Genomic DNA, 27,799 nt, shown 5'->3' on the forward strand with positions numbered 1-27,799 from the left:
GTTTTTCTTCTTTTTCAACAGGTTTTGTTCACACATGGGATTCTATAAGTTATTCTCCAGCTGCCTTCATGTCTTGGATGCGTCCCATGTGTTGAATTGTTAAATCACACTAAATAAATGATATCGGATACGGAGGCTTCTCCTCTTAATGTCTGTGCCCCTCCTCTGACCTTGGTCTTTCTCAGGGGATCTGTGCCATGTGTCCTTTCAGCTGTGGAGAATTAAAAAAGAGACAGAGATTGGTGGACAGGAAAGAGAGACTCTGCTTGGCTTGTGTCTTATGTTCAAAGGTTTGATGCCTTCACAATAGGAATTTGATTGACACGAGTGTGTGCATAAGCTACACGGGACATGTATGTATTTTCTCGGCACTGGAGCAGGATGGGTGGTGTGTGTTGGTGGGTGTGATAGCTAATCTAGCACCCTGGAGGTTTTGATCCCTTTGACTGGTAAGGGATGGGGGCATGGTGCCTTCATGTCTCTGGGATCAGCTGCGCTAAGTCTGAGCTTAAGAAAGAGATCCGGTATAAGAGTGAAACTACAAAGGCTGTGTGCCTGAAATAGTGCAGGAATTGGATAGGGCATGAGCACATATGCTGCACATGTTACTCATCTGATCCATCATAAGCTGCATACATAACATCAGACACAGTCATGCCAAAAGATATCCATGACTGAATATTAGTTCTGGTATCAAAGACTGTATATTGAACTGCTGTGGCTTACAACGCCATCTGCTGCCTGGCAATCAATACAGCCACCAGTTTTGTGTGCAGAGGGTCGTTTTGACTTGTTAGAACCAGATATGTCCAGATATTTTCATTTATTTGTTATTGATCCCGTAACTCGTGCTTTGTTCTTGCACTGTGTTATGAATTTGCTCGAGGAATGTGACAGCAATGGGAAAAATAATGGCCATCGAGAATGCAAACATTTGTATATGATTTAAACCTAATATTTGCTCGAAAAAAGTGTGATGCAAAATATTAGAATGTTGAAACTGGGAATTTAATGGGTGCAGCATATTGGGAAAGGGTCACGTTAGTCACCTTTTCTGTCAACAGCAACTCTTTCAGTGTTTGGGAAATGGAGAGAAAAGCTATTTTTTTCATGTTCTTGCTGTAGTTTTCATGGTGCTTTACATTTTATCAGTTGGCAGACTAGTTTAGCACCGGGACTATTTTACAGAGTCATGCTGTTGTAATATGTCTAGAATGTGGTTTGACATTGTCAAAGAGTTCCTGAGCCCATTCAATCATTTTCATGACAGACATGTATTTGTTTGTAAGGCAGTGTTGTTTCAGGGCCCGAAGATCACAACAAGTACTGCTTTTGCACCTTGTAAAAAGAGATCTCACAGGATTGTCTGGATCCTTAAATCATAATATGGATCTTCGTCAAAGAAATCCCCTTTATGTCTTTATAATTTTAGAGAGAAAAAATAGTGTCCAAGTCATACAAGAGTGTTTCAGAGTAGTGAACCCCTCCTTTGATTTCTGAAAGACTCAGATTCTCTGAACGCTTTTCTGACTTTTTTTCTTAGCATTGCACAATTAACAATCCTCTGTTAGCCCTATCTCAACTTTTTAAAAACAATTTGCTTCCATCAAATGTCATTCTGTTTTTAATCAAATACAGGGTAATTGGCAAATTAGTGCTTTGTTTTTATGTGACTGTTCCTTTTTTAACTTTTATGTTTGGATCTGCACTGTTATTGCATTAAAATAAATCACATAAGACCCCATTTATCTTGTAAACCAGACTGTATCACAGTGCAACTACGCAGGGGCAGGAAAATGTAAAAGCAAAGACACCAGTCAAATAAAAAAGACAGGAGCCAGATGTGAGAAAGAGAAGAGCATTTTATTTAGCACTTTTTTTATTCCAATGTTTTCAAAGGAGAGAGCAAGGAAAGGATTGTTTGAGAATCAGAAGAAGGTGACAGGAGGTACAATTTTTTTCTTTCATTTTTACATTTTTTTTTATCCAGCAACAAATGTTCAGAAAGGGCAAGTACACTCAGTAAAAGCCTGGATGTATTTTTTCTCTATGGTCTGCATTAACTGCTTTAGGTATGACTGATCGGTGCGAAGCATCACGACCAAACATGTTTGACCATTTTCCTTGTGTCAGAGTAGTGTAGTGGTCATTCATCAGAAAACTTTTAAAAAGAAAAGAAAAAAAAGAGCAAAATAAACGATACAACTCACTCGTTTTTCACTTTTGGCCCTCAGTGGGAATAATTAACAAGAAATACAGTTTCCTCATCAAATTCCAATAAAATATTGCTGTTTTTTTAAGTAGTTCAAATATGATTGTTGCATAATTTTGCACGAGTGAGATTTAAGATACCAAAGTTGGACTTGATTTCAACATGATTTTTGGAGAGCTTCACAGAAACAGGGTGAGAAGGATCTGTTTAAAGGCAGAACGACGTATACTGCTTGCATTAACTTGTTTTAAGCAGATAGGTAACCAACTGTTTTACAGAGAAGCTGTCTTTGAATTTCTAAAATGGTGCATCACAACTGAACAACAGTTTTCATGTTGAGAAAAAGAAACACCAGCACAGAAAAGACAAATAAAGATGGAAATAAAAAAAAAGCAAAAAGTATGTTGTTTTCTTTTTGAAGATCAGGAGGAGAAATGCTGCATTTGGGAGACAAACGGCAGAAGTCCCGTTCAGCCAGCTCCCAAGCGTGGCTTCTGGTCTGCTTCGTCAGGGCTGGTGAGAAGGGGGCTTTACCTGCAAACCCCACAACACCAGCAGACTCCAGCAGAACCATGAGGTAGATTACTGGTCAAACTGACCACAAGAGAAAAGCAAACCTTCCTAAAAGATGCCCATTGGGTGTAAAACTTGAAATTTCCATAAAAGTACGGCTCTTGTTTCATATCAGATTGTGAGGCTTTAAAAAGAAGAAAACAAGGAAACAGGAAAATAAGAAAATATCTTGCTCTGAATTTCTCACCCTTTTTTCTCAGTATTGCCGTGGAACTCTCATTGTCTTTATTGCTACCAGACGACGAGATAGCGAAGCACTCGAATCTCCATGATTTCACGCACACATTTGATCAATTGGGATTGTAGAATGACAACTGATCAAGTTTTATGATAAAAATGTTGGCGAATGTTTGATGTCGCGTAAGGAAGGCACCGTTTCCAATAATAAATTCATTAATTTCCTAATGAAATGGTGATCTGTGTCAGCTGTCAAGTGCAGTTAAACGTAAACAAATTTTATGAGCTATTCTTTCAAAACCAACATGAAGTTATTCTAAAACTTTAAACTTCAGTGCAAACAAGGTCTGCAAAGGTTTTCCTATCCCACAAATAAAGGAACTATAAAATCATGGACACCTCAAGGGGGGAAAATATCTCTATCTCATGCATTTTAATGTCACATCATACTTGGGTGAGGAGGGAGCATGGTGGTGGGGGTGGAAGAGGGGAGGGGGGGGGGGGGGGGTCCTCTGGCAAGTGTTAGAGAAACATTGAAAAAGAGAAAAAGAAGAGCATGTTGTTTCTTATCAAAATAAATCTAATTTTCTTTTCTTTTTCTTCGTGACTAACCAACTGCTTGAGTCCATTTGCACGTTTCAATTTCCACTACAAATGTTGGGTCTGTGCAAAAAAAAGTTCATGTATCTGGTCCAATCAGAGCAGGCGGTGGATATTATCCCTGTGATGTCATAAGCAACTTCCCACCTGCCCTCTGGCTCACAGAGCAGTAATGTGGCCTGTAAATAGAGAAAGCAGAAGCACTCAATGGGGCTGTAGCTTTTTTAAAATAACTTTTAGATTATTGATGACAAGCTTTTCATTGAGCTTATCAAAAGACCTCCATCCCCAAAATTAATTTAATTTACTGTCATGGATGTTTTACTCTAGAGGGCATTTTTAATATCACATTGAAAGATGATTATTTTTCTCTGATTTATAACGATCTCAGTTCTAATATTTTAGCAGCTATTACCTTTTAACAAACCAGGGTTCAAAAGTCTTGAGCCATGCCTCATTTCTTTATATTCTGCCAGAAAAATGGGAAAAGGCTGAAGAAATGTATTGGAGCCAGTGTTGATTTAAATGGAAATACAGTATACAAGAAATATTTGGTATGAGCATGTGTATTCTGTGGTCTAAACCCTCTTAGACAAGGTTGTAATTTGTTTGAGGACACACTGCACACCATGCTGAGATAGGCCACGTTTTTAGCTCATAGATCTTTGAGAATCATTGTGCAAAAATACCATTATATTCCTGTCAAACTGTGTTATCTGGGACATTTTTCATAGATGCAAGTAAAAATTGGAACAAATAATGTGTCTTTGTGACAGGCTCATAGTAACAAAGTGCCTAAAGATATTTCTAAACTATTTCAAATAGATTCTGTGCAACAAAAAGCCAATGACTTCAGAAAGCCTGGTGAACTTTTGCTCAAGACTGCTTTAAAAGCTTAAAAGAAAGTCTGGGTCCTTGGAAGCAACATATATAGAAATGATGGGTGGCTCAAGGCTGCATTTATGCTCGAGGGCTTGCTCTCAGAAACTCAAAGAATACCTGTGTGTTACTTGCTGAGTTGACTGTAAGGAGATGAGTTGTTGGAAGAATCCACTTGCTGCGGCGTGCCGTTTTCCTGCAAAGCAAAAACAGCATCTCTCATTTAGAATCTGATAATAACTATCCTCTCTGGGAGCGCACTAAGATAATTGATAGTTTCAGAGGACAAACATTTAAAAGACAACTCAAGGCCTTGTGTATGGAAGACGTTTGGACTGGCACGGGCTGTTGTCATTTTCAGAAGTAATTACAGCTTTTAGATATATTGGTTAAATGGATACCAGCTGGGAGGTGAATGAATTATATATATTGTAAGAGATGAATTTAAGATGAACTTACAGGTGCTGCCTGCATGGGAGGATACTGAGGCATGTAAGCTCCCTGGACACTGGGGTTGGCAGCAATATACTGCAAGACAAGAAAAATACAATAAAAAACCCCAAATGATTAAATGGCAGATTACATGAAGTTGGGCTGATAAACAGACGTGCTTCTTAACTTTTAATTCATTTAACACAGGGAGAGTTTAGATGCAGATACTGAGAAAATTTGGTCATCTACTGTGGTCCTAGATCTGAAGGTATTGGGTTTCTGGTGTTGCGGTAAGATTTAAAAGGCTGTTATGAAATGATAAAACACTGAAAAAATACTGCTGCTCTAGCAAAACCTTTGTCCGATCTGATGGCAACTTCTTACCCCTTCTACTGTTTTGAAAACAAGAAATGTTGTCCTTTCTCATGAGCTCATGAGTTTGTCATACTCATCTATTCAGAAGAATTCATCAGGATAAGATGAAAAACCTGAGTGCTTTAGGTCCTTTCTCCTCAAAGAGGCCAAGAAACCTGTCTTTTTGTATGGATAATGCTCATCTGTTTGATTTAACTAATGTTGACCAAGACAAAAAGACTCCTTTACATCAGACAGTTTTTTTTATTATTATTATTATTATTATTATTATATATTACTAATTTCAACCTGATCTCAACTTTCTTTATACATTAAGAACTATTCATGAGGAGATTATCATGCATAGTACAATGCAATCCTCTCTGAAAAATAAATGGTCAAAAATAAAGATTTCAACTTGCTAATTCAAAGATATGTGTGTAAAATGACCTCTTTCAGGTCCATAGAAATGAGCATTTAGTCTTAATATGAAGTGAGACTGGCTTCTTTAATCATGCCACAGATATTTATTTAACCAGTGCTGTCTGTTGAAGGGTATCCCATAATGCCACTCACAGTTCCAGCATTTCCCAGTGACAGTTGTCCCATCTGCTGAGTAATCATGGTTGTTGGGTGCAGTGACATGGAGGGATCCACAGAGGGAGACATCACAGCAGCCTGTAGCACAAGGCAGTCTAGGTTTTACCTTATGTCACATGATTAACTTTTACTAACTCAATCAACTCATTCCAATGAACACCAACACAACAAATTGGACAGCAGCAACAGTAACTGGCGGATTTGGGCAAAATTATAAGCAGAATCTGAAAGTTATGGTTGCAGCTCAGCACAGACTGGAAAGTTTGGTAGGAGGAAAAGACAGAAGCTTGACAAAATGTCAACTTTAAATTCATACCACTAAATGAGAGAAAATAGTATTACATTGTAAAAATAGTCCATGTATTAAGATGAAAAAATAAGATGTGTAATATGTTCCCAAAATCTGTAATGAGTATGACTTGGACAGCTCTTGTTAATTTTAAGATGGAGTGTCTTCCTTCAAACATGAATGTCTTTTGGGAATAGACCATTTCCTAGCAAAAAAGAGGGGGAGGGGGCAGATCAGCAGAGACACTTGTTCCAGTGGAAACCATCTGTTGGAAGAGTCAAAGAGTCACAAGACTGTCTCTGCTTCAGGCATTTCCTGCTGGATCCACACAGAGGGAGGAGGCAGCCGCTGAATGTCTCTTTAGTTGTTCCATTTCTCTTTTATACACTAAACACCACAACACACACATTTATAACATGTTACATAGAGTAGTTTTTTCTTTTCTCAGCTCAGTCTTTCTCTCGCTATATGTTTTGGGGAAGTTTGTTGTTGTGTTGAGTGTGTGAGCAGACCAGGCTGAATAAAATGTGAGCTGTAGTGAGCTGAGAGCTTGGGCTGTACGACACAGACATTTCCTGTACATAGAACAGGAGGCGGCGTATAGTGTTGCCGTTCCCTTACCGGGTGTTGCATGATGTATGGTTGATGTGCCACCCAAGAGTGACTCTGCACCTAATGGAGGGTGAGACAGGGAGGCAGAACAAGAGACAGCAGCAAAGAGAAAGAGAAAGAGAATTAATATGTTACAAATTAAAAGCTACAATAAAAAAAAAAATTGTAGATGAAGATGCAATTATTTTAGATACCTAAATCAGCAAGTGGAGCACCACATCTACTAACCCATCCATCAATTCTGAAACCGCTAATCCAGCTCAGAGATTCTGGTCAGCCATGATGGCCCAATAATATCCAAAGCCTTCAACATTTTAGTTCAAGTCTGATTCACCCTCTGTCTCACTAAGGAGCTTTTAAAGTATCATTGTATGATTGTCTTTTCTGAACCATTAAAGATTCAACCTTCCAAGCTTGTGTGTATAACCTGTGTTAATCAAACTGCTGGTGTCTTGGCTTTCTAATCTTTACTCCACAGCACTTAGAACCACTTCTACAACCCTGGCAGGACAAGGGAAGTTGCAGGTTTTGAGAATAATGGATGCACCAAGAACAACAGGACGTTAGGATGAGGCGAAGGAACTGCATCATAAAGCTGATACATAACAACTAGATGTACTAAAATTTGTGGATGTGAAAGAGCTGCTAGTTTGTGTCTAATAGAGACAATCTTTAGTCTCAGTATGTCATCATTGAGAAAGCTTCATGGAGACTCAGGTGTTGATTCTAGTAATTAATGTGACCTGCAGAGACCTAACACCTCTTTCTAGTGATAAAATGTGAGACTAAGACGTGACTATTAGCCAAGCTAATGGATTGATGTTCATAGTCATTGTAATACTTTTATGTTGCATGGTAAGTGATGAAAAAAAAACTTTAAAAAAACACAGCGGGAATATCTACCAGACAGGTCTGGAAGAGCTAAACATTTTCTCAGGATGTATCGGGTTACAAAACATCTCTTATGCGTTGCAATCAAGCTAAACAAAACCCCACAAACTCATCTTATCAAGTCAGGGAACTCAGAGAATGAAATGTCAAAGTGGGGATTTTCTTTGGTCCACTTCATACGTCTGACCTTCAAAGTATATTTTCAGATTAGATAATCTCAAATTGACCATGCTCTTATTACACAGAAAAATGAAAATGATAAGCCACTGTAAAATGGAGTGACAGGAGTGTTAGGTAGCCCATGGATGGTTTAACACATATTCTTATATCTTTAACGCCTCTACAACCCACACACAACTAAGAATACACCCTTACCCACAAATACACACTATAACCTCAAATGCAAAATAGAGAAGAGCAAGACAGTTAGAGGGAAGATTTATATTCAATTGTATTCGACTATTGATGGAACTCTGCAGTACCTGGTAAGCAGAGACTGGGGACATGTAGGGAGACATTGCAGGCTGCACAGTCATTATCCGGTTGGTCACTGGATATGGTGAAGGATAATACCTAAGAAACAGATAGCATTACAACACAAAGCTCAAGAATTATGAGGGTTGCAAAAGGTTAAATGAAGTCAGGAACTACTATAACGGTGCTTCAATCCGTGTGAGGTCTCTGAAATGATCTGAATTCTCAACAAATATGACTGCACTATTCGGTTTCCACACATCTTAAAGGTGGATTAAACAAATGAGACACATGTTCATACTTGGCCATTTATTTATTGAGGAAATGATCTAATTTTATATAACTGTGAGTACCAAAAGTGTGTGGACCATTATAAGTCGCAGTTAATTTGACAGTGAAATTAGGCCTGGTGTTTTGAATTAATATAATGGCTGTCAGGTGTGAGAGGGAGTTTAGAATTCTATGAAAGAGTTTAACAGCAAGTTTGTGAAAGTGTGATATGCCTAAAAGAGTCTTTTAATGCCTATCAAGCCGGAAAAGTGCTTAAACAGAGGGCAACTAGGCTTCTTTTCTGTTGTTCTTGAAACTATTACACCTTTCATCCAAATTGTTTCTTCAATTCAAATTGACTTTAAATAATTTATGACTGAAGCAAGCGTTTCAGATGAATAATATTTGCTTAAGTACTTTGGATTATTATGAGACATCTAACTATCTATGAAGACAGACTGAGAAATGTTACAAAACCATATCTGAACAAAATGTGTACAAATTGATCAATAAATCCATGTCTAAAAACAAGGTCTTTAATACTGTGTGATGCCAGTAAAACCCTGGAAAAAATAATACTGTGAACAGAGATCTACAAAGATAGGCTGTGCCCTTTCCTATCTGTAAAAGATGGTGTTGCTAATATGATGGTTTGAGACCATTTTGCTGCTTGTGGGTCATGACAGATCATCAATGAAAAAACAAGATCTGAATTACAGCAGCATTAACATTTTGAGGACTTTACAAACTTTGAAACACTACTCACTCACCCATTCTGTATGGCTGCTGAAGAGGGGTCATAGGTGAGAGTCATTGCACCCTAACGTGACAAAGAAAATACAAAAATGTTTATTACAAATTCATGTCTTACCACTGCATTGTAACAACTGAAAACAACATCAGAGTAAATATGGGTATAATCTTAGTCCGATTAATGTTATTTTTTATTTTAATTTCCTTCTGCACTGAATTGCTTAACAAAATCCAGACATAGTCTGGTGTACAGATGGGAACAGTTCTGATGTGCTTTTGAGTCAGAAACTTGGAATGCAAGTCAATTAGATTAGAATAAATGGACTGATTTCTCTAATTTTGCACAGTAAATGTTTTTTCTGAGGAAATTCTGTTGTTGACAACAAAGAATTTAACTTTGTTGCTTTTCTTTTCCTTTTTTGCAAGGTTTGAATATCTAGTTGCAGCCCTTTTTTCTCTTGCTTAACAGAATTCATGAGGTTATGTGAGCCTATAAAGACTGGACATAGTAATATGACCAGCATGCACGTACTAGTCTGAGATCTGCCGTCTGTCCATTGGGAACAAATCCACTGTGAGCATGTTTCTTCCTTTGACTGTCCGCGAACTTACACAGCAAGGGCTGAGATGGGGCTGTAGGCAAAGTACAAGAACAACAAATCAACAGCTAGTCAACAATGAATCATCAATGCTTCCACAGTTGGAAAGTGTACAGAAAAGTGAAACTCTCTCTCACCCAGAGCTCCAGAAGCTAACTTTATGAACTTTCCATTGAAGTGGGAGATGACTGCGTTGCACTGCTCTGTTGTGTCCATCCTGACAGGGAAGAAGATGATGCTAACATCAAATAAATTAAATAGAGACAATCTACAGTAACACTTTCTTCAACAGAAAGTGGTATTGCTAGGCATAACTGGAAGACTCCTGAGCTCTTTCATGTGAAAGTCAAAGAATAGTGTCTTGTCAGGACTGGTTGTGTATGCATATGAGGGAACAGGATTGAATCAGTATATCAGGCTTTGTTCTTTTGGCGTCATTGAAAAGTAGGAGTGGGCTTGGTATATCGCTTTGTAACAGAAGTAAGGAAAACATTTTAAAGACAAAGCTTTAACCACGAAACCCAAAGAAATACGGTACTGTGCAAAAGTCTTGAACCGCCACTCATTTCTTTATATATTTTGCCCAAAAAACGGCAAGAGTGTGCAGTGGTTTATTGAATTATGAGCAAACATAAATGGGGATACAGTATATAAGGCAAAGACATAGTTAGTACAATTGAGCTTGAAAGTCAATATTTGCCATGAGCACATTTATTCTTCAACACGGCCTGAACCCTTTTCGACCAGCTTTCTTGTCATTTCTTTAAGTAGTCTTCAGGAATAGTTCTCCAGGCTTCTTGAAGGACATTTCAAAGCTCTTTTTTGGATGTTTGCTAAATTTTGTTCCGTTCTCTGTTAAGATGATCCCACACAGCTTCAATAATGTTGAGATCCAGACTCTGGGGAGGATTCCTCCCTCCATAAGACCTGTTGCAACATACTTTCACTCCAGTTCTTGTGTCATTTGGCATGAATCAACCTTTCCTCCCTGTTTACCTTTTTTTTAAAAATGTTCTCTTGACAACTAGTTTAGATATATGCCAAGTTTTTAGCGAATGGCTGTAATAGGAATTGCCTTGTTGATAAAAAAATACTATCTATGCTTGTCAAAACTGTTTTATCTTTTGCATTTTCCATAACTTTAACTACAGTTATGGTAAGAATTTATGTCTTTGATACAGGTTCCAGTAACTAAGTGCCAAAACATACAATTTGAAATAGGCTCTTTGCTAAGTTGTGTGTTATACGATGTCACAGCACTGGTTCATCCCTGCCTTTTTTATGCTTGAACGATTCATAGTTCAGTGTTAAGTGCCTTAATACTAAAAAGAAAAAAACAGCCTCAATTTCTCTGAAAATGGTCAGATACAATGTCTGGACTGAGGATGAGTGGAAAAAGCTGTCAATGTCCAAAAAAACCTTTGAAAGACCTTCCGAAAGCTTGGAGGTCTATTGCTTAAGACCACTTAAAAAGATTAAATGAAAGTCTGCCTACTTGGAAGCAACATATAAGAACATAAGAAATGAGAGGTGACAATACTGTAAGTCATCATAAACACAGCCTACATGTAACCTGTGTGCTGATCTGATTTTCTTTTACAAACTTTCTGCCAGCACTATTAACACAGAATCAATTCCTGCAAAGACAGCAGGACAGAAGCAACCCAGTTTAATGAGTCTGAGAATGGAAACTGTTCGCCCTGAACTGCAGAAAACCTCAACCACAACTGTGAAGAATATGTTGCCAATCTTAATTTCAACAAAAAAGATTGTTCCAAAGTGCCGCAGTGAGGCACAAGGTAACATTACTTTAGGTCATTGATTTGCTGAAAGCTTATTCCACAAATACTTCAAAGGTGATGTAATTGAAAAGGAATGAATGTGCTTTCTTTTCTCCCGAGACAGACCTGGCAAAGCCCACGCCTCGGCTGTTGCCGCTGTAGTCTCGGAGGATTCGAGTGGAGACCACCTGGCCAAAGGGTTGCAGCATCTTCTCCAACTCTTTCTCATCGACGGAGAGAGGCAAGTTGGAAATGTAAAGATTTGTGGGGTCCTGCTCCTGTTGCTGCTCTCAGAAATGAAAACGGAAAAGAAGAAGTGCATTGAATGAATAAGTGTTTTCTAGTTTGTTTGGCGTGTGGAAATGGCAAAATTCAAGAGGAAAAAAACTGAAAAATGCAGTCATGTGCTTCACAAAAAATTTAAAGTCTGACACAATCTGTTTTTCTCCACGTGTTCGACTAACATTTAGTTAAATAAACATTTACAAGCTCTACCACACACACACTGAAGCACACTTCATCTGCACTGCGCAGCAGCTCAGCGCCTCTATGGTCTCCTCTAGAAACAGCAGGAGAGCAGTGTTGCCATGGCGACCACAACACACAAACTGTGTTCTTCCATGTTTGTTCCACACAGAGCAGCCACATGCAGGTCTCCAGTGAGTAACCATTCATCAGTGACCTCTCACTCATTTATTTAGGCAGAGAAACAGCAACACAGCTAGGGAAATGGGTGTGTTCGAACAAAATTTGACGATAAAGAGAATTTGAGACAAATCACAAATGTGATGCAGATATCCAGATAATTATCCAGATGGTCATCAAATAGTGTTGTTGATGTGCTGTGCTTAACCTTCAGTTGCTCTTAGGAGAGCAAGAAAGGCTCAGAGCAGTAGTGCTGTTGACACAGTGCTTAGGTGCAGATACCTCTATGTGAGTTTGCATAATTTGGATATGTAAACAGACAAAGAGACTGCAATAATGCTTGTAAACTCTGTACAATTGGTATAACCAAACCAGAAGTGAGGTGGTAGAGAATCACCGAGTGGGCTTGTGTGTAACGTGTCACAGTGACTGACAGGTTATTTGGCAGAGAGATAGGTGACATCTGGTTTCTTTAGTGAAAGTAAATGAGGTCACGGAAGGAACAGCTTGACAGCTGAGGACATGTGACCTGTCTAATGCCATTCTCCAACACACACAAGCACACATGCACTAAAAAAGCATGCGTCCGAAGAAATGTTCACAAGCATGACAAACATGCACACACACACAGACATACACACGTGCCTGTAACAGACTCACCTTGGCCATCTGGGCCTGTATGCCGCTGGTTTTCAGAGCATGTACTGCCTTTAAAGCAGCTGCTGGGCTGTCGAAGTCGACAAAGCCGTAACCTGTCGTTTGCAGAGCAATATTCATATCAGCAGCCATTAAATCAGAACAACCACCTTTCAAACTATTTCCAGTTGGAATATTCACTGCTAATCATGTTAACAAGACATTCAATCGTAATTTCAATCATTAGGACAGTTACACTAAAGTTACACTTTAAAGAAGCTAACATGTATAAAATCTTAAAGGAATGTGTTACCAATCTGCCTTTTCACTTTCTTTCCAAGAATTAAGAAGATACCATTTTCATCAGTGTACAGTACTGAGCCAAAAATCTGCATACCAGCACCTATAAACCTGACTAATTAGCAAATTACAATCTGTTTGTTTTCCCAGGACAAAACATTTGGTTTTGAGCTTTGTGTAATGACTTTCTGATGTCAAAATGTTAAAACAAATCCGTTTTTATGTCTGACAGCCCATGATAAATTAGCTTGCATGTATTTGAACCATTTTCCAGTACATGTATATTGCTTCTATATACTGGTTCTTCTCTTCCACTGCAGTAGAGCAAGGCGAGGTATGAGATCATTGCTGTTTGTTTGTCTTACTTGTTTGACTGTCAGCAAGATCATGCTTAAGTTACCAAGCCAAATGTTAAGGCACTTTTTGGAGTGGCATCTTGTGTGTAATGGAAGAACCCATTAAAAGTTTTTTCAACTCTGCATTACTTTTTTAAAACTCAAATTGCAATATAGGTCACTGGCATAAGTGGAGGGTGTGGTCTCAATATTTTCATATAATCCAGTCAGTTACTGTTTTCCATTTATTTCCATAAGGAGTGACAATCTGCTTGTGGAGCCTCTAATCCATCATAATCTGCTTTTGTTTTTGTCAAACTTCTGCTACCATGGCGTTGAAATGGAGTAAAGTTTTTTGCAAATCAATCGGCAGCAATGTCATGCAACAGAAGTTTGACAAAAATGGAAGTTAGTAGAAGCTGGAATCTGCCTAAAAATCAACATGGTTTATTCAGGGAGATCATCTAGTGTCAGAGAAAACAAACAATTACTTTATCTGTCCAACTAAAAGACACATCATGTGATTCTCCATGCCTAATTTCAAGCTGTATTCTTAAATATGTTGTTTTTGGGGGGGTTTTGGAATTGTATAAGCTCTTAATGACAGCTGGCGGTATGAGTTGATGGCCTTACTGACCTTTACACTTGTTGGTTGTCTTGTCCAGGATGGCCTTTGCAGACTGAATCTTTCCATACCTGGATGTTTAACAAAATTTTCGTCAAAGAGCTTGAATTGAAAACAGGAAAGACCATAGTGAATGTCAGTCAACTTTCTGTGTGTCCAATTCAAGGGGACTTCATACGAGGTTTGTTGTTCATCATAGCTGTGAGATCAAAAAAGACAGCTCCAGCACAAAAGAGCAATTCATGAAGACAATAAAAGCTGCTTATATTCATGGAGATTGGTAGTTGCAGGGGCACTTGTCTGCTCTTTCCCACATATTTGCAAAGAATATGAATCAATTTTAAATACTTCAGGCTTTGTTTTAGAAACTAGTTTCAATGACTCCACATTCAACTTGAAATGTGACACAAACTGTGAGTTGTTCTCGGGACACGCAGACCATACAGACAGAAAGCCGAGCTTACATCACCATTCAGTCCTTGTTGCTATGAAAAGCACTTTCAATTCTGCTTTGTGCTGGCAAACACCACCGGGAACATGAACAAAACACAGGCAAACAGGACACAAACAGCTGTTGCTGCTGCTGGTTACATGGGTGAATGCCTTCTCTTCCAATATGCTTCTCAATTAGAAAGTGAAAAAATTAGACAAAACTCGACTAATTATGGCATCCACCGCACAAACCACTTGAGTCTGTAGTATCAACTTGTATCAAATACTGGACAGCTTTGCATGACTGCTTTGTTCTTTCTATAAAACAACCATTTTACAGCCCACTACACATACCAAAGTTGAGCTATTGTTTTTCCATGTGTCTTTGTTTATAGAGGTTTGGGCAGTTTGTGTCTCGGCATACACTATGGTTAAACCAGTGTGCATTTTTGAAATTCCAACAATCAGGTTTTTGTACTAAAACAGCTAACAGTCTGTTGTTCTTTCTGTCAAATTTCAATTTGATTTATCTACAGAAAAAAAACACCTTAAAATCCAATTTATTCAGTACATTTTCCAAAAAGTCTCTTTTTTATCAATGGGAGAAATCAATCAGAAACAACTATTATTCTGTTGGAGTGAACCTTGCTGTGACCCATAATGATTAAATCTTTTATTGCAATAAGTTGCATGAATACAGACACCTCCACTAATATCTACGAAGCTACTGCTGACACCTGATTAGCTTAGCTTAGCTTAGCACAGAGGCTGGTAAAATGTGGAAATTGTTTGCCTAACCAAAGTAACCAAAAGAATCATGTTACAAGCGCTTAAAAAACATGTATTAATAAAGAAGTGGCTGTAACCACTGACATTTTCCACTGGTTTGTGGATGTAAATGTTTACCTGTTGTCTTATTGATCTTTTTGGAGCTAAGAGTGAACGTCTTTGGAAAAGACAGTGGAGCTGCTGTGTGATGTGACGGCTGACTTGACTGAAATACCTCTTTTGATGTCTAACATCGACTTGATTGAAACACACAACTAACACAATGGTTGATACATGAATAGGCATTTACAGGTTGATGCGAGGTGATGCAAGTAAAAAGACAATTGTGGTTGGGACTACAAAAGATGACTGAATATCACTGAAATGTCACTATTTTCACGGTGCTAATATATAAGGGTGAAATGGTTAGCACAGGACCAGCAGGAGCCTTTATCTCACCTTCATAAAAACAGTTTATTAAAAACCAGAGGGCATCCCAGCACCATATGTTGGTATTTTATTGTTGTGTGCTATCTTCAGTTTTCTTCCATTGAAGTACTGTTGTAAGAGACTTTCAAGCTTAAAATGGTGAAACAGTTTCTTCTTATATTACCTATGAGAGGTTGTATTTGTTTGGCATATTTTCAGTTTAGAAATCAGACAGGAGGACTGGCATGGAACTGCTTCTATCCATCCATCCATCCATCCATCCATCCATCCATCCATCCATCCATCCATCCATCCATCCATCCATCCATCCATCCATCCATCCATCCATCCATCCATCCATCCATCCATCCATTATCATTTCATCAACCCTCATGTCCTGTGAGGAGACTGAACAATGCATGTCTTCATATCATCTTTCATGAATTATTTCCACACCTAAAACAACATCCTATGGTCTGCGTGTTTTCATATCCAACAAGAAACCAGATAAATGTCCCATGACTCTCATCAAGAAAGAGACTTGTGTATTTTTAATTGGGAAAAAAATGAACCTTTATTACCCTTAGATGTGTCATCGAAATTTCACAGTAACTTTATTTCTGTAGATTGCTCAACATACGACTATTCGTGTGATGCTCATACTGTATGTGAATGTGTACTCACTGGTGACAGAGTTTAACCAGATCCAGGTCTGTAGTAGCAGGAGGCAGGCCGCGGATGTAAAGGTTAGTTTTGCTGAGCTGCTCCAGGCCTGTGCTGCTGCTGTTGCTGCTGCTACTGGGACTGGACGGAGTCATGGGGTAGGACTGCACACAGGAAACCCACTGTTAGGAAGTGTACAGGACCTAGATAATCTAATTTAAACCCAGGTCAACAGCAATCACAAGAACATCTCATCTGTGTGAAATGAAAACAGAGAAGCACAGACAAAGAATAATCTGACCTCACCATCTTATGCTACATGCTGCTATCTAAGCACTGCTCATCCACATAGGAGGCAGTTATTGTAACATCCCTAAGACAATAACAGGGTCCAGTGGTAGCAGAAAAGTAACTGATGTACTGTGCATTTATAAGGTACTTCTAGATCATTTTATGATACTTTTTTACGCTATTTCTTTGCAACATTTCAGATAAAAACATTTTTACTCCATTAGATGTATATAATAGTATAGGAGTCTTATTAGACAAACATATTACCACTTCTACTTGAGTGGAAGATTTTTTTCTTCAACTGTCCCGGTTTTTGGTGGCATGTTGATTTGACTTTAAGCTCCTAGCTATTGTAAAAAGATGAATCCATGCACTAAAATTCTAAAGAACTCATTCAAAGAGAGATATTATTCCTGTAACAGGGCCTTTATGAATCACAGTGTGATTAAATCTGTGTTCACGTTGTACATCCTGCTTGGGTGTTCATCAGAAATCCACAGTTTTCTTCGTAGCTGTGAGCCATGCCACACCACACTGCCTTGCAAAGCATTTCCTTCCCCTTACTCATTCATTAAAATCGCTCCCAGCCACCCCAAACCCTCTCCAGATCAGATCAAAGGCAGAGCATGGCAGAATCACACCATCTGTCCATAACCAAAGGACAATCCACTTGAAGAGCCAAAGATATGCAACTCTAGCCATGCCAATAAAAACAAACCACAAAAAAATAAAAAATAAACACAAAACAGAGATATTCTCTCAGTCATGGGATGTTAAATGTTAAGATAAAGAACTGGTGGCTGTGGCAGAAACATCTGTGAGGTCTGTTATGTGCTCCAATATATTTTGTTATTAACTTTTATGTTGGAGAGCATGAAGGGTCTGCATCTCTGAAAGGGCAATCTGCAGCTGATTAATACTAAAAACTCATATTTCTCTGCAAAGGTTCACATGAGATTGGTTTCGCATACAGTGAAATAAGCCCTCAAGCCACTTGATCTTACACAGGGTTTACATTTCCATCATCAGAGGTCAAAACGAGTGCTCCTTCTCTTCTCCCCGCGTCTGCTCTTTATTCCCATCTCCCACCTAAATCAAAAGGTGTGATGGTGAAGCAGCCTTCCAATTATCGCTCTGTTCACCTGAGAGGTCAAGATGAAGAATGCAGGCAGCACACCGCCATACTGTACATTACATTAGTACATGTAGCCCTCTCTGTGGCCATTCTGCATTCACTCGGGATGCATTAACCCATAAAATGGACTACAGTTACCGTCATACATATTGACCAGAGTTGGCCATTTGACTGAGCAAACAAGGTTATACGGACATAATTATTTAAGTATCGGTTGTAGAGCCGTAGATCCGGGCCAGCTGCTGTTTTATCTCTCCGTGTGGCCTATCGGAGCATCAGCTTGACAACTGCTGAGAGCCGAGGATCTAATTAGTAAGGAATTTAATTAATTTGGGATTAAAAAGATGTGGTGTGAATACATAGGGTACACTCTATGCGTGATACCCAGAGAGGGCTTTCCAATGTCATGTGCGGCTGCTATAATTCAGTCAGTTTATTCAAGTGGGAGCAAAAAAAGTAGGCAGAAAATAAATCATCTCTGTGTGTGTGTGTTGGCCTACCTGTTTACGATTGGCTGTCTTCAGTGGGTTGCCTGTGTTTGCAAAGATCATCCTGGAGGTTACAGATGTATTTTAATTCCTAATGAATTGCAAAGATGAGCCACGAGAGACGGAAATCGAGCGCTGAGAGGGGCTTGAAAAATAACCGGTCGCTTTATAATATCCGCATACTGAACGGGCTGGTTAGCAGCAAAAAAAAGCCTCGGTATTTGATAGGTATACTGACACATCTATAATACAGTCAGATGCACACCAGGCGATGGACCAACCCTCCGGTCCGGTTCATTGATCTACGACGTCCTGCTGCAGACCGCTCGGCAGTCCCACCTACTACAGACCGAACCATCTCCGCCTCTGCAGGGTGTTCCACATCAAATAAACTGCGTGGCCGCCTTGTTAAAACTCGAACTGGCCCTTTGTTTTTTACTACGAAGACACGTCGAGACGTCTGGTGTCTGTGGCTCACTTTTTAATGGGGCACAAAGTGATTTGGGGTTTGATTTTTGGGCTCACAATGAGATGGGCTGAACGCTCATCGCCTTTCACGGTGTTGTCGTCCGCACATACCAAGCATTCCTCACCCCCACCTCCTCCAAACACACTCTCGCACACACACACACACGCACTCCCTTCCCCTTTATGCCCTTCCCCCCATCCAACATACATGTCAGAGATTCAGGATGCAATGAAATAAGCAGCGACTGGCCCGGTCAGGAGGTCACAGTTTCCCTTTAAACCCAACTCTGGGGGGTATGGGTGTGTGTATGTGTGTGTGTGGGGGGATTATTAAACAAAACAGCGGGCAAATATTTGGAAACAAAGAGATAACATCCCCTCTCGGTTTTGTATGTGCTATTTTCTTGAACGCAGTCAGCATCTATAGACTCCGTGCATGCAGGTCATGTGACATCAATGTTTAATGGTGAGGAAGCAGAAACAAAATACTTCCACCTGTGATGAACTTGCAGATCAAGAGAGCCGTTTGCAGCTCTGAGTGCATTTACGTGTTTTGTTTTTTTTTTGGCTGTTGTGTTATTTGTTCAAGGGTAAACTAATCATTTTCACGTGTGGAATACAAATAACTCTTAGAGCTGGAAAAAGAGGAACCACAGCCTTCTAGCGCAGGTTTCCGGTGCTTTAAAGATGAAGCGGTTTGTTGTAACAGGGTTTTTTCTTCATTTCTGATCATTTCTGATTCCCTGGCTCTGCAGGTGAGAATTTTTGAAAAATACCTTTAAATTTTAAGTAATGCAGAGCTACACTACTGGCTCAGTAAAATCATCAGAAAGTACACTAAACACTGCATTACAGGGACATAACATCAATATATCAGTGTTTCTCAAATGCTCATTTTTGTATGAAAATCTTTGATTTATTTGGGCAAATAATCTTTACTTGGCATGAGAGATTATTGTACTAAGACTATAGACTGTTATTACACTGTTGCATTAAAGATTAACCCATCAAGCTTAATATGGCCGCTCTTCTTTATCAAGATATCTAGATCACAAACTACTGGCACCACATTTAGGAGTGTATTCTGGCCAAAATGTTGTGGGAAATATTATCACAACTGTGCAGAGGTCATCTGAAATATCTTCAAGTCTTGAGCTTGGACGTTTGACCTGTAGCTTCAGCCTCAGTTCAATGCAGAACTAAAACAAGTTGATACAGAAAAAAAGTGTATCTGTGAAACTATCAGACTGTGGAAGGAGGTCTCTAATGTTAAAGCTGTTCAAGAGAAAAACCTTCGTTGCTATTTCAAGAGGTGGATATTTGTTAAATAGTATAATTTTGTATGCTTTTTTTTTCTTTTTGAATCTATTTTACCTATTTCTTTGTCGTCCTCAGCTATTATCCAGAACCGAACCACTTACGTTGCGTGACAGCATATGGTGTGCATCTTAACTATTATCAGTAGTTTTTGTGTTTATTCAGACACTTTCAGGATAGAGATTGAAAGAAAGAGTGCAGAGAAATTAGGCAGGTACAAATGTAACACAGGATGCGTAACTGACAGGCCTAACTGTCTTGGTGCACACCCACCTTTCACTTTGATCTTAATTGACTCTTCTTATATTCACTTAGAAACATTTAAGAGATCAAAGCAGTGCTTGCCACTAGCAGCCATGCTGCTGCAGGTCCTGCTGGAGATTTATAAAGCAACGCGAAAATCCAAATCCCATTGGGGAGCAAGGAGGCTCTTAAAGCATCAGATTTCTCTCCCTTATTTCCTCTGCCGGCAGGATTAGGGTTTCACGCTGGTTTCGTGTTTCTGGCGACTTCTGATGTGCCTTGAAAAGTCCATACATTCCTATCAGAACGATCAGCTGCAGATGACTTCCTGTGCTTGTTGTTATCCACTTAGGTAGTTATTGATTCATAAACCCATTACACCAACGGTGCAGATGACAGATGAGATTTCATATTCATCGAAATAAGTTTCACAAATCAAAGCTGTGTTTGCAGCATCTGTTTTGTTTTGTCAAATATCAAATAGTCCCATAGGTCAGCTGATCAACAGACCTCTGCTCATTTGTCCACATTTGGGTAATTAATCAAAAAGCTTTATAAATGACTTCTTTCTGTTTGGAGCTGAATTCAATAAGCAATAATGACTCAGCACACAGTGTAGCCTCTGGAAAATGAATCTAAGTTTTTTACATTCAACAAGTTCTTTTAATAATGAAAGTATTCCTGCTGCTAAAGTTTTATCATTATTCAAACTATGACAGCAAGCAGTGACCCAAAATGACTTAAATAAAACCTAAAGCATATGATTTTAGAGGCATAATTAAGCTGTATACATTACTAATGAATCAACTCTGTAACTATAAGCTCAAACAAACTATGCCAGCCCACAGTCAGGAAGCCCATCCTGGTTAAGAATGCAGTGTGTTGAATCTCGTTGAGGTAGCAGGGGGTCCTGTGGGTTTCAACAGGGAGGAACTGAGGAATGTGGATGATTATCTGCTCTGTCCACATCCACCATAGAATTAAGGAATTTGAAGTTCCCCTTGGTGACCTTAGAATGCCATCGAAGTTATCTGGTGTGGCTATGTGGCCAAGTCTGGGTGAGATTGCACAAGATGTTCTGCAGAAAAGAAAACATCAACTCAAACAGAAAAGCTTTTTCACAGTTTCGGTGATGGTGTGGTTCGGCTTAAAGTTTATGGCTCCTCTGGGAATAATAAAATGCTTCCTTAAAATATGAGGAAGCACAAAAAAGATCAAAGAAATGTTCTTTTTTTTAAGTTCTTAAAATAATAGTACCGATAATATCACTGTTGTTTTACATCAAGATGACGTCTCTGTATGCACTCGAGAGAAGGTTTGTTTGTTCCATTCAGTTAGACAAGAAAATGTTTATTAAATGACCTACTTACGAAGCTAATATCATACACTTGAACATCAATGTTAACATAAAGTAAATCTGGGCCAGCACAAAGAGTACAAGTGAGAACTTGAATTCAATCTTTGAAAAAAAAAGAGACTTAAATTACAGATGGTGCCCAATACATCTTGCCAATTCAAAACCTGAAATATCTTACAATGAAGTAGGCTGAATTGTTACTTGGTGTCCTTATAAATAGCTAAAATGTCATTTTGAAAATAAGGAAGTTATTATCAAAATTTGACTCGAGATAACATCTAGCCTATGAGATATCTAGATGTTTTAAGACATATATGGAGTAATCATTCATGTGACAGCTTCAGCAACACCTACAGTATAAATGTAAGGTGAAAACGTGCACATTAATGTAATCATTTGCTGTCATAGTAAAAGCGAAGAGTGATAAAAGGTGCTCTAGTCAGAGGTACATGTATATGTATGTTATGTATAGTAAGTATCAAGATGCTATTGTTACTCATGCATTTCCATGAAACTAGTATTTCACTATTTTACCAATGTAGCAGCATCTTATACTTAATTTAATCATAAATTAATCTAGAATGTGTTTTCTCAACTTTAAAATAGTATCAAAGGATCAAAGTGACATCATCACCATATTTGCTTTGCCCAACCAAGAGCTGAACCCACTAAACCAAAAAACAAAAAAGGAGCAGCAGATTTCAACCTCTGAAAATAATGAGACTGTACATTTGTTTTTTATTTAGTCTACAAAAGGTACTCAATGTATCATCAAAATAATCTCTAAATATACTTCTGCCAGTCGGTAAAAAGATCAATTCCGGCCCATTGTGCTATATAATCTACAACAAAACACCGCACTTAAATCTTATTTTTAAGGTGAAAAACAACTAAAGTCTACCGAATGATGCAATGGGGTGGAAAACACAACAGTTCGCGCTCGAAGTACCCTAGTTTTTGTATTTGATTGTATTCCATCACTGAAAGATTGTGGCGCCCCCTGGTGTCTCATTCATGTAATTGCCAGTCGGGCTGCAATGACATACGTCATCAGTGCCACGGAAGTAGTTACTCTAAAAAACGAATTCTGGCTGATTCATTGTCGCCTGCTGGTTGGATTCGACTGAACGCTGACAACACACATCTTAATACCCTAAAGTTTAGACAGCGGGTAAGTAGAGATACAATTTTAAATTAATCCTCTATGTGTCATTAATGTCGACACAAACGAATTGGTGCTAATGTTTAGATTTTCGATTTCTTGTGGCGGACGAGTCAGGCTAGTTAGCCTAAGCACGCTAGCGGTAACATGACGAGAAGCGTTTATATTAGCCCGGTGATGTTAATTGAACCCTAAGTAAGCAGTTGTTAAGGGAAAAGTGTAAATTCAGAGCTTGTCTTAAAACAAAGCATCTCCATTATTTATTTGAGATTTTGTGATGGGTTTATGTTGCCTGACAATGGGGAAATTTATCTCAAGTTAGCATTAGCTGAGCTTTGTTGTTTTTGTAAACTAAAACGTCAGACCTCAATGCTATTGAGGACATAGCTACTTTGTTCTGATCTTATTTCAGCACATCATTGGAACACACATTAGAAGGCTACAATTCAGGTTGCACGTTAACAACATAGTTAATACCCTTGTACATGCTAACATGGTGAATTCTTCTCTAGACAAACCCACCACATAAGTACCCACAGTGAGGGCTCCACTATTTTTTATTTTTTGACCCCTTTTGTCCCAGAAGTTTTCTTTAAGAGTCTTCCTTTATATTTGGATTTTAAAGGTTTAGGAGATGCAACACGACACTCTGAATCTGCACATGTTTTACCTTGATTATAAAACAGTTTGCTGCTGGAGTTTAATGGCAAGGACTTGTTTGTTTGGAATTTATTTACAGATCTCAACATGGACCGGCTACTGAGGCTTGGAGGGGGAATGCCAGGACTTGGCCAGGTAAAAAGAAAAAGGGGAGGAAAAAAAGCTCAGAAAATTTTTAATCCAAAAGTCTTCGGAAATCTGACGAGATGAACTTAAAAACATAAAACTGGGGACGAAATGAAAGCCTCCGTCTGTCACGTCATTAGGATCTTTGACTGTAGTAATGGCATTTCATAGTCATTTCAGTTTCATCTGAAGTAATTTACTCTCACGGTTGACAGGGTATCCGTGGGGTATTAAAAAGTATTAAAATGTCTAAAATCCAATAACTTGAATTTAAGGCCTTAAAATGTCTTAAATTATCTTAAAATTTCATAAAATGTCTCAAATACAATTTTGAAAGGTCTTAGAAATATATGAATGTTACTTTTATTTAAAAGAAATACATAAACTTCAGTCTTGCTTTTAATTATTTCAATTTTTGAGGACGCTATAACATAACAACAAAACAGAACTAAAGTACATCTCCAAAGTTAACAGTAGAACAAATATTAGTTCACAATAGAGAGACTTCTGATGTTTTTAGTTAGGTTAAGCATTTTGTATTCCAATGTGAAAGAGCTGTAATGCCGGGCCTCCGAGTTTTCTTCATGCCTTTTGTACTTTTTTGCCTGTATGGTTGTGAAATGGGTCTTAAATTGTGTTCATTATGGTCTTAAAAAAGTCTTTAATTTGACTTGTTGAAACCTGCAGAGACCCTAGGTTGAAACCAGTGTAACTTTATCTGAGCCCAGATCTAGTTTCACGTTTGCACACAAACCCCAGAGCAGTAACAGCATTTTCATGTACTATAGCACAGAATTTATGCTGCTGCAGTTGAAAAGCCTTTTCTCTTCTGACTCCTCAGGGCCCCCCGACAGATGCACCTGCTGTGGACACGGCAGAGCAGGTGTACATCTCCTCTCTGGCCCTGCTGAAGGTGATCACTCATCGGCTGAATCTGAGTAGATTTGAAACGGGTCTCATTTGAGTTCTCATAGTGTTTGCTTTTCATCAGATGTTGAAGCACGGCCGTGCTGGTGTACCAATGGAGGTCATGGGATTGATGCTGGGAGAATTTGTTGATGACTACACGGTGCGAGTGATCGATGTGTTTGCCATGCCTCAGTCAGGAACGGTACGTGCTCTCCCCCTTCATAACGCATGCAGCTTGATCTGACTCGTATACGTCATGTGTTTAGATTATAAATTCCTCATTTGTGTGTGGAATCAGTGGTTTTAAAGGCAGTCTGTGATTTTGAAGTCTTTCTTCATAAAAATCATGTCTTTGTCCCTCACAGGGAGTGAGTGTTGAAGCGGTGGACCCCGTGTTTCAGGCAAAGATGTTGGACATGTTGAAGCAGACTGGCAGGTGAGCTTCACATGAATATCTATATATCCAGTGTTTCTATGAGGACATTTTCTGCTACCTTCTTTATTTTGTGCACACAAAAGTATTGATGGCAAATTGCTAAAATGTCAATTTGCCATTATTAAATAGCAGCTCAGTACTTTAAAGGAAAGCTGTTTTTTTTTTTTTTGTTAAAATGACCCATTTTCCAGGTGACATTAACACTAAACATTTTTCTTCTTTTGGTCCGTTATGACGCACGTGCTGCTGTCCACCTGTACTGTTCATTAGACCTGAGATGGTTGTGGGGTGGTACCACAGTCACCCTGGTTTCGGCTGTTGGTTGTCAGGTGTGGACATCAACACACAGCAGAGCTTCGAGGCCCTGTCGGAGCGAGCTGTTGCTGTGGTGGTTGATCCAATTCAGAGTGTCAAAGGAAAGGTGTGGATGCAAAGCCTGCAAATCGATGGGTACTACTCATTTTAAGTGCATTGCAGATTGAAACGCTTTTTTAAAAATTGTTTAACTGTTTTCTTCAGGTTGTTATCGATGCATTCAGATTGATCAACGCCAACATGATGGTGTTGGGTCATGAACCCAGGCAAACCACATCCAACCTGGGTCATCTGAACAAGCCCTCAATCCAGGTGCAGTGACTTGTACACATTCGACCCGATAATTGGCATATAATTGTTTTTGTGCTGCATTTCATGTAGCAACAATGCTAAATAAACCTCACCCCTTCCACTGTGGCACACTTTCGCCATTAAAGCCCAAACTGACCCCCCTGTGTGGATATTAAGTTCGGCTTGAGTCCACATCGCAGACAGACAGTTTAACGAGCTGTTTAGAGGAAATAAAAGTTATAAAACCTTTGAGCACGTTTACCTTTGATCCTCCCATAGCTTCAGTGCACGTCCCAAGATGTGCACGAGTAAGCCCCGGCCTCCCTTCTGCACCCGCAGAGCTCCGCAGGTCTGCAAGACAGACTCTAAGCTAAAAAACACTCCATTGTCCTGTCTGTACAACTCCTGACTGATGAGGGTTTCCCACCTTGACCTTGCTCTCATGTTTAGCTTCTCTTTTGGTTGGCGATTAATTAATGATTTAACAACATTAATGTTGTTTTAAGAAGTCACAGCGTAATAGTTTTAAATGATCATGAACATACGACTGACCAAAATCATCATGGTTACGATTTGTTTCTATAATTGAGCAGGCCCAGTGTAGGTTAGAAGATTAGTTGAAGTTATGATCATTATTTATTGGTCAGTTAACTAAAAATACAATCAATCAATAAGTCGTTATTATATATTTAATCCCTATATTGTGACTCAGTCCTTTTCCTATGAATGATCCAAAAAGCTTCTTTTCATACTCCAAAGTGATTGATTATGATTTGGAGTTTATCTTGCTTGTCTGCTGGCCTTCTCAGGTGAAGTTTGTGGATGTTTTTACTTAACGCACTGACCTGTAGGTGTCTCACGTTTTCAGGCTCTCATTCATGGTCTCAACAGACACTACTACTCCATCACCATCAATTACAGGAAGAACGAGCTGGAGCAAAAGGTTTGAGCCCTACAACTTCGGAGGAGTTGTTTCTGTTGGTGCTTTTCAGTAGAACATCGTGATAACGACCCGTTATTGTTCTTCAGATGCTGTTGAACTTGCATAAGAAGAGCTGGATGGAGGGTCTGACCTTGCAGGACTACAGTGAGCACTGCAAGCTCAATGAGACCATTGTCAAGGAGATGTTGGAGCTGGCTAAGAACTACAATAAGGTACCACTTCCTGACCTTGTTCCAGACTTTTTTTTTTTTTTTAAATACTAAACGTAGTGTATTCTATCCTTTAAAGGTTGAATTGGTCCTTTAAAAACATCTGAAAATCTTCTGTTTCTGGTTACAGTGACTAAACAGAATATTGATTTAAATCACTTGTATTTATTAAACTTTCCTGTTGTTTTGTTGATACAGAGATGTGTGTCGTGTTTATTGTAGCATTCCTGATCATTTGATGGAGTTATTTACTGCTCTGTTGGTTTGCAGGATTTCACCACCTCTTTGTCGATACTTGTTCAATCCCAACACAATGTTGTTGTTGTTTTTTGATGAACTACACAGATTTACAGCATTCCTTCACAAACCTAATCAGCAAAAAGTGCTACATGTTTACAATATAAAGAGCACGTTAAGACTTTGCCCATGCTTCTCCCTCAGGCTGTTGAAGATGAAGACAAAATGACCCCAGAGCAACTGGCAATCAAGAATGTTGGCAAACAGGTATGTAAAATGAAATAAATAAGCATTCACTCCAGTCTGTTCCAGTTTCTGAGCCAGAGAGAGAGCAGAGAGCGTCTTTGCCAGCAGAGCAGTTGCAGATTAGATGACTTTGGGATTAATATTTCCTGTTTGTGTAGCTGCATTTTTGTCCAAACCACAGACATGTGAAAACAGAATTTGCGTCTGGTAGAAACGGCTTTCTCATCGGTCAAATCTAACTGTTGATATTTTCTGTTCCTCTCACAGGATCCCAAGAGACACTTGGAGGAGCATGTAGATGTTTTAATGACATCCAACATTGTTCAGTGCCTAGCTGCCATGTTGGATACTGTTGTTTTCCAGTGATGGCTCTCTGTGTGTATAACTGTTTCTCTCTTTTATATTAAATAAATGTATGTATGAGATTAATACATTTGCCTGTGTTGGACGTCTTCAGCGGCATCTTATTTTACCGTCGTTTTAAAGGATAGGATGGTTCTATATTACACATGTCCTTTTTTTTTTCTCTCTACTTGGCCAGTATATTAGCCACATATTTTATTAGCTTTAGTTATTTTGTTACAGTTTGCATCAACAGAGCCCCTCAGTATGTGTGTAATGTGGTGTAATACCTCTA

General features: G+C 38.9%; 2 protein-coding genes across 2 annotated transcripts; one reads left to right on the forward strand and one right to left on the reverse strand.

The window, feature by feature from the left end:
• Positions 1–1,844: 1,844 nt before the first annotated feature.
• On the reverse strand, positions 1,845–18,684 carry rbms1a (RNA binding motif, single stranded interacting protein 1a). The gene is made up of 14 exons (XM_072380831.1): positions 18,256–18,684; positions 16,351–16,493; positions 14,050–14,108; positions 12,802–12,893; positions 11,623–11,780; positions 9,853–9,932; positions 9,649–9,749; positions 9,134–9,183; positions 8,102–8,192; positions 6,738–6,788; positions 5,804–5,905; positions 4,901–4,969; positions 4,562–4,637; positions 1,845–3,741 (listed from the first exon to the last, which is right to left on the reverse strand). The coding sequence occupies exons 1-13, from the start codon at positions 18,304–18,306 to the stop codon at positions 4,569–4,571; spliced, it is 1,116 nt and encodes a 371-aa protein (XP_072236932.1). The 5' UTR covers positions 18,307–18,684; the 3' UTR covers positions 1,845–3,741; positions 4,562–4,568.
• Positions 18,685–22,691: 4,007 nt separating this feature from the next.
• psmd14 (proteasome 26S subunit, non-ATPase 14) lies at positions 22,692–27,591 on the forward strand. The gene is made up of 11 exons (XM_072380832.1): positions 22,692–22,799; positions 23,530–23,585; positions 24,418–24,489; positions 24,568–24,687; positions 24,851–24,921; positions 25,192–25,342; positions 25,441–25,548; positions 26,396–26,470; positions 26,557–26,682; positions 27,121–27,183; positions 27,430–27,591. The coding sequence occupies exons 2-11, from the start codon at positions 23,538–23,540 to the stop codon at positions 27,526–27,528; spliced, it is 933 nt and encodes a 310-aa protein (XP_072236933.1). The 5' UTR covers positions 22,692–22,799; positions 23,530–23,537; the 3' UTR covers positions 27,529–27,591.
• Positions 27,592–27,799: the final 208 nt, after the last annotated feature.

The sequence above is a fragment of the Leuresthes tenuis genome, unplaced genomic scaffold, assembly GCF_036924035.1.
Source record: "Leuresthes tenuis unplaced genomic scaffold, fLeuTen1.0.hap1 SCAF_2, whole genome shotgun sequence".
NCBI classification, from domain to species: Eukaryota; Metazoa; Chordata; class Actinopteri; order Atheriniformes; family Atherinopsidae; genus Leuresthes; species Leuresthes tenuis.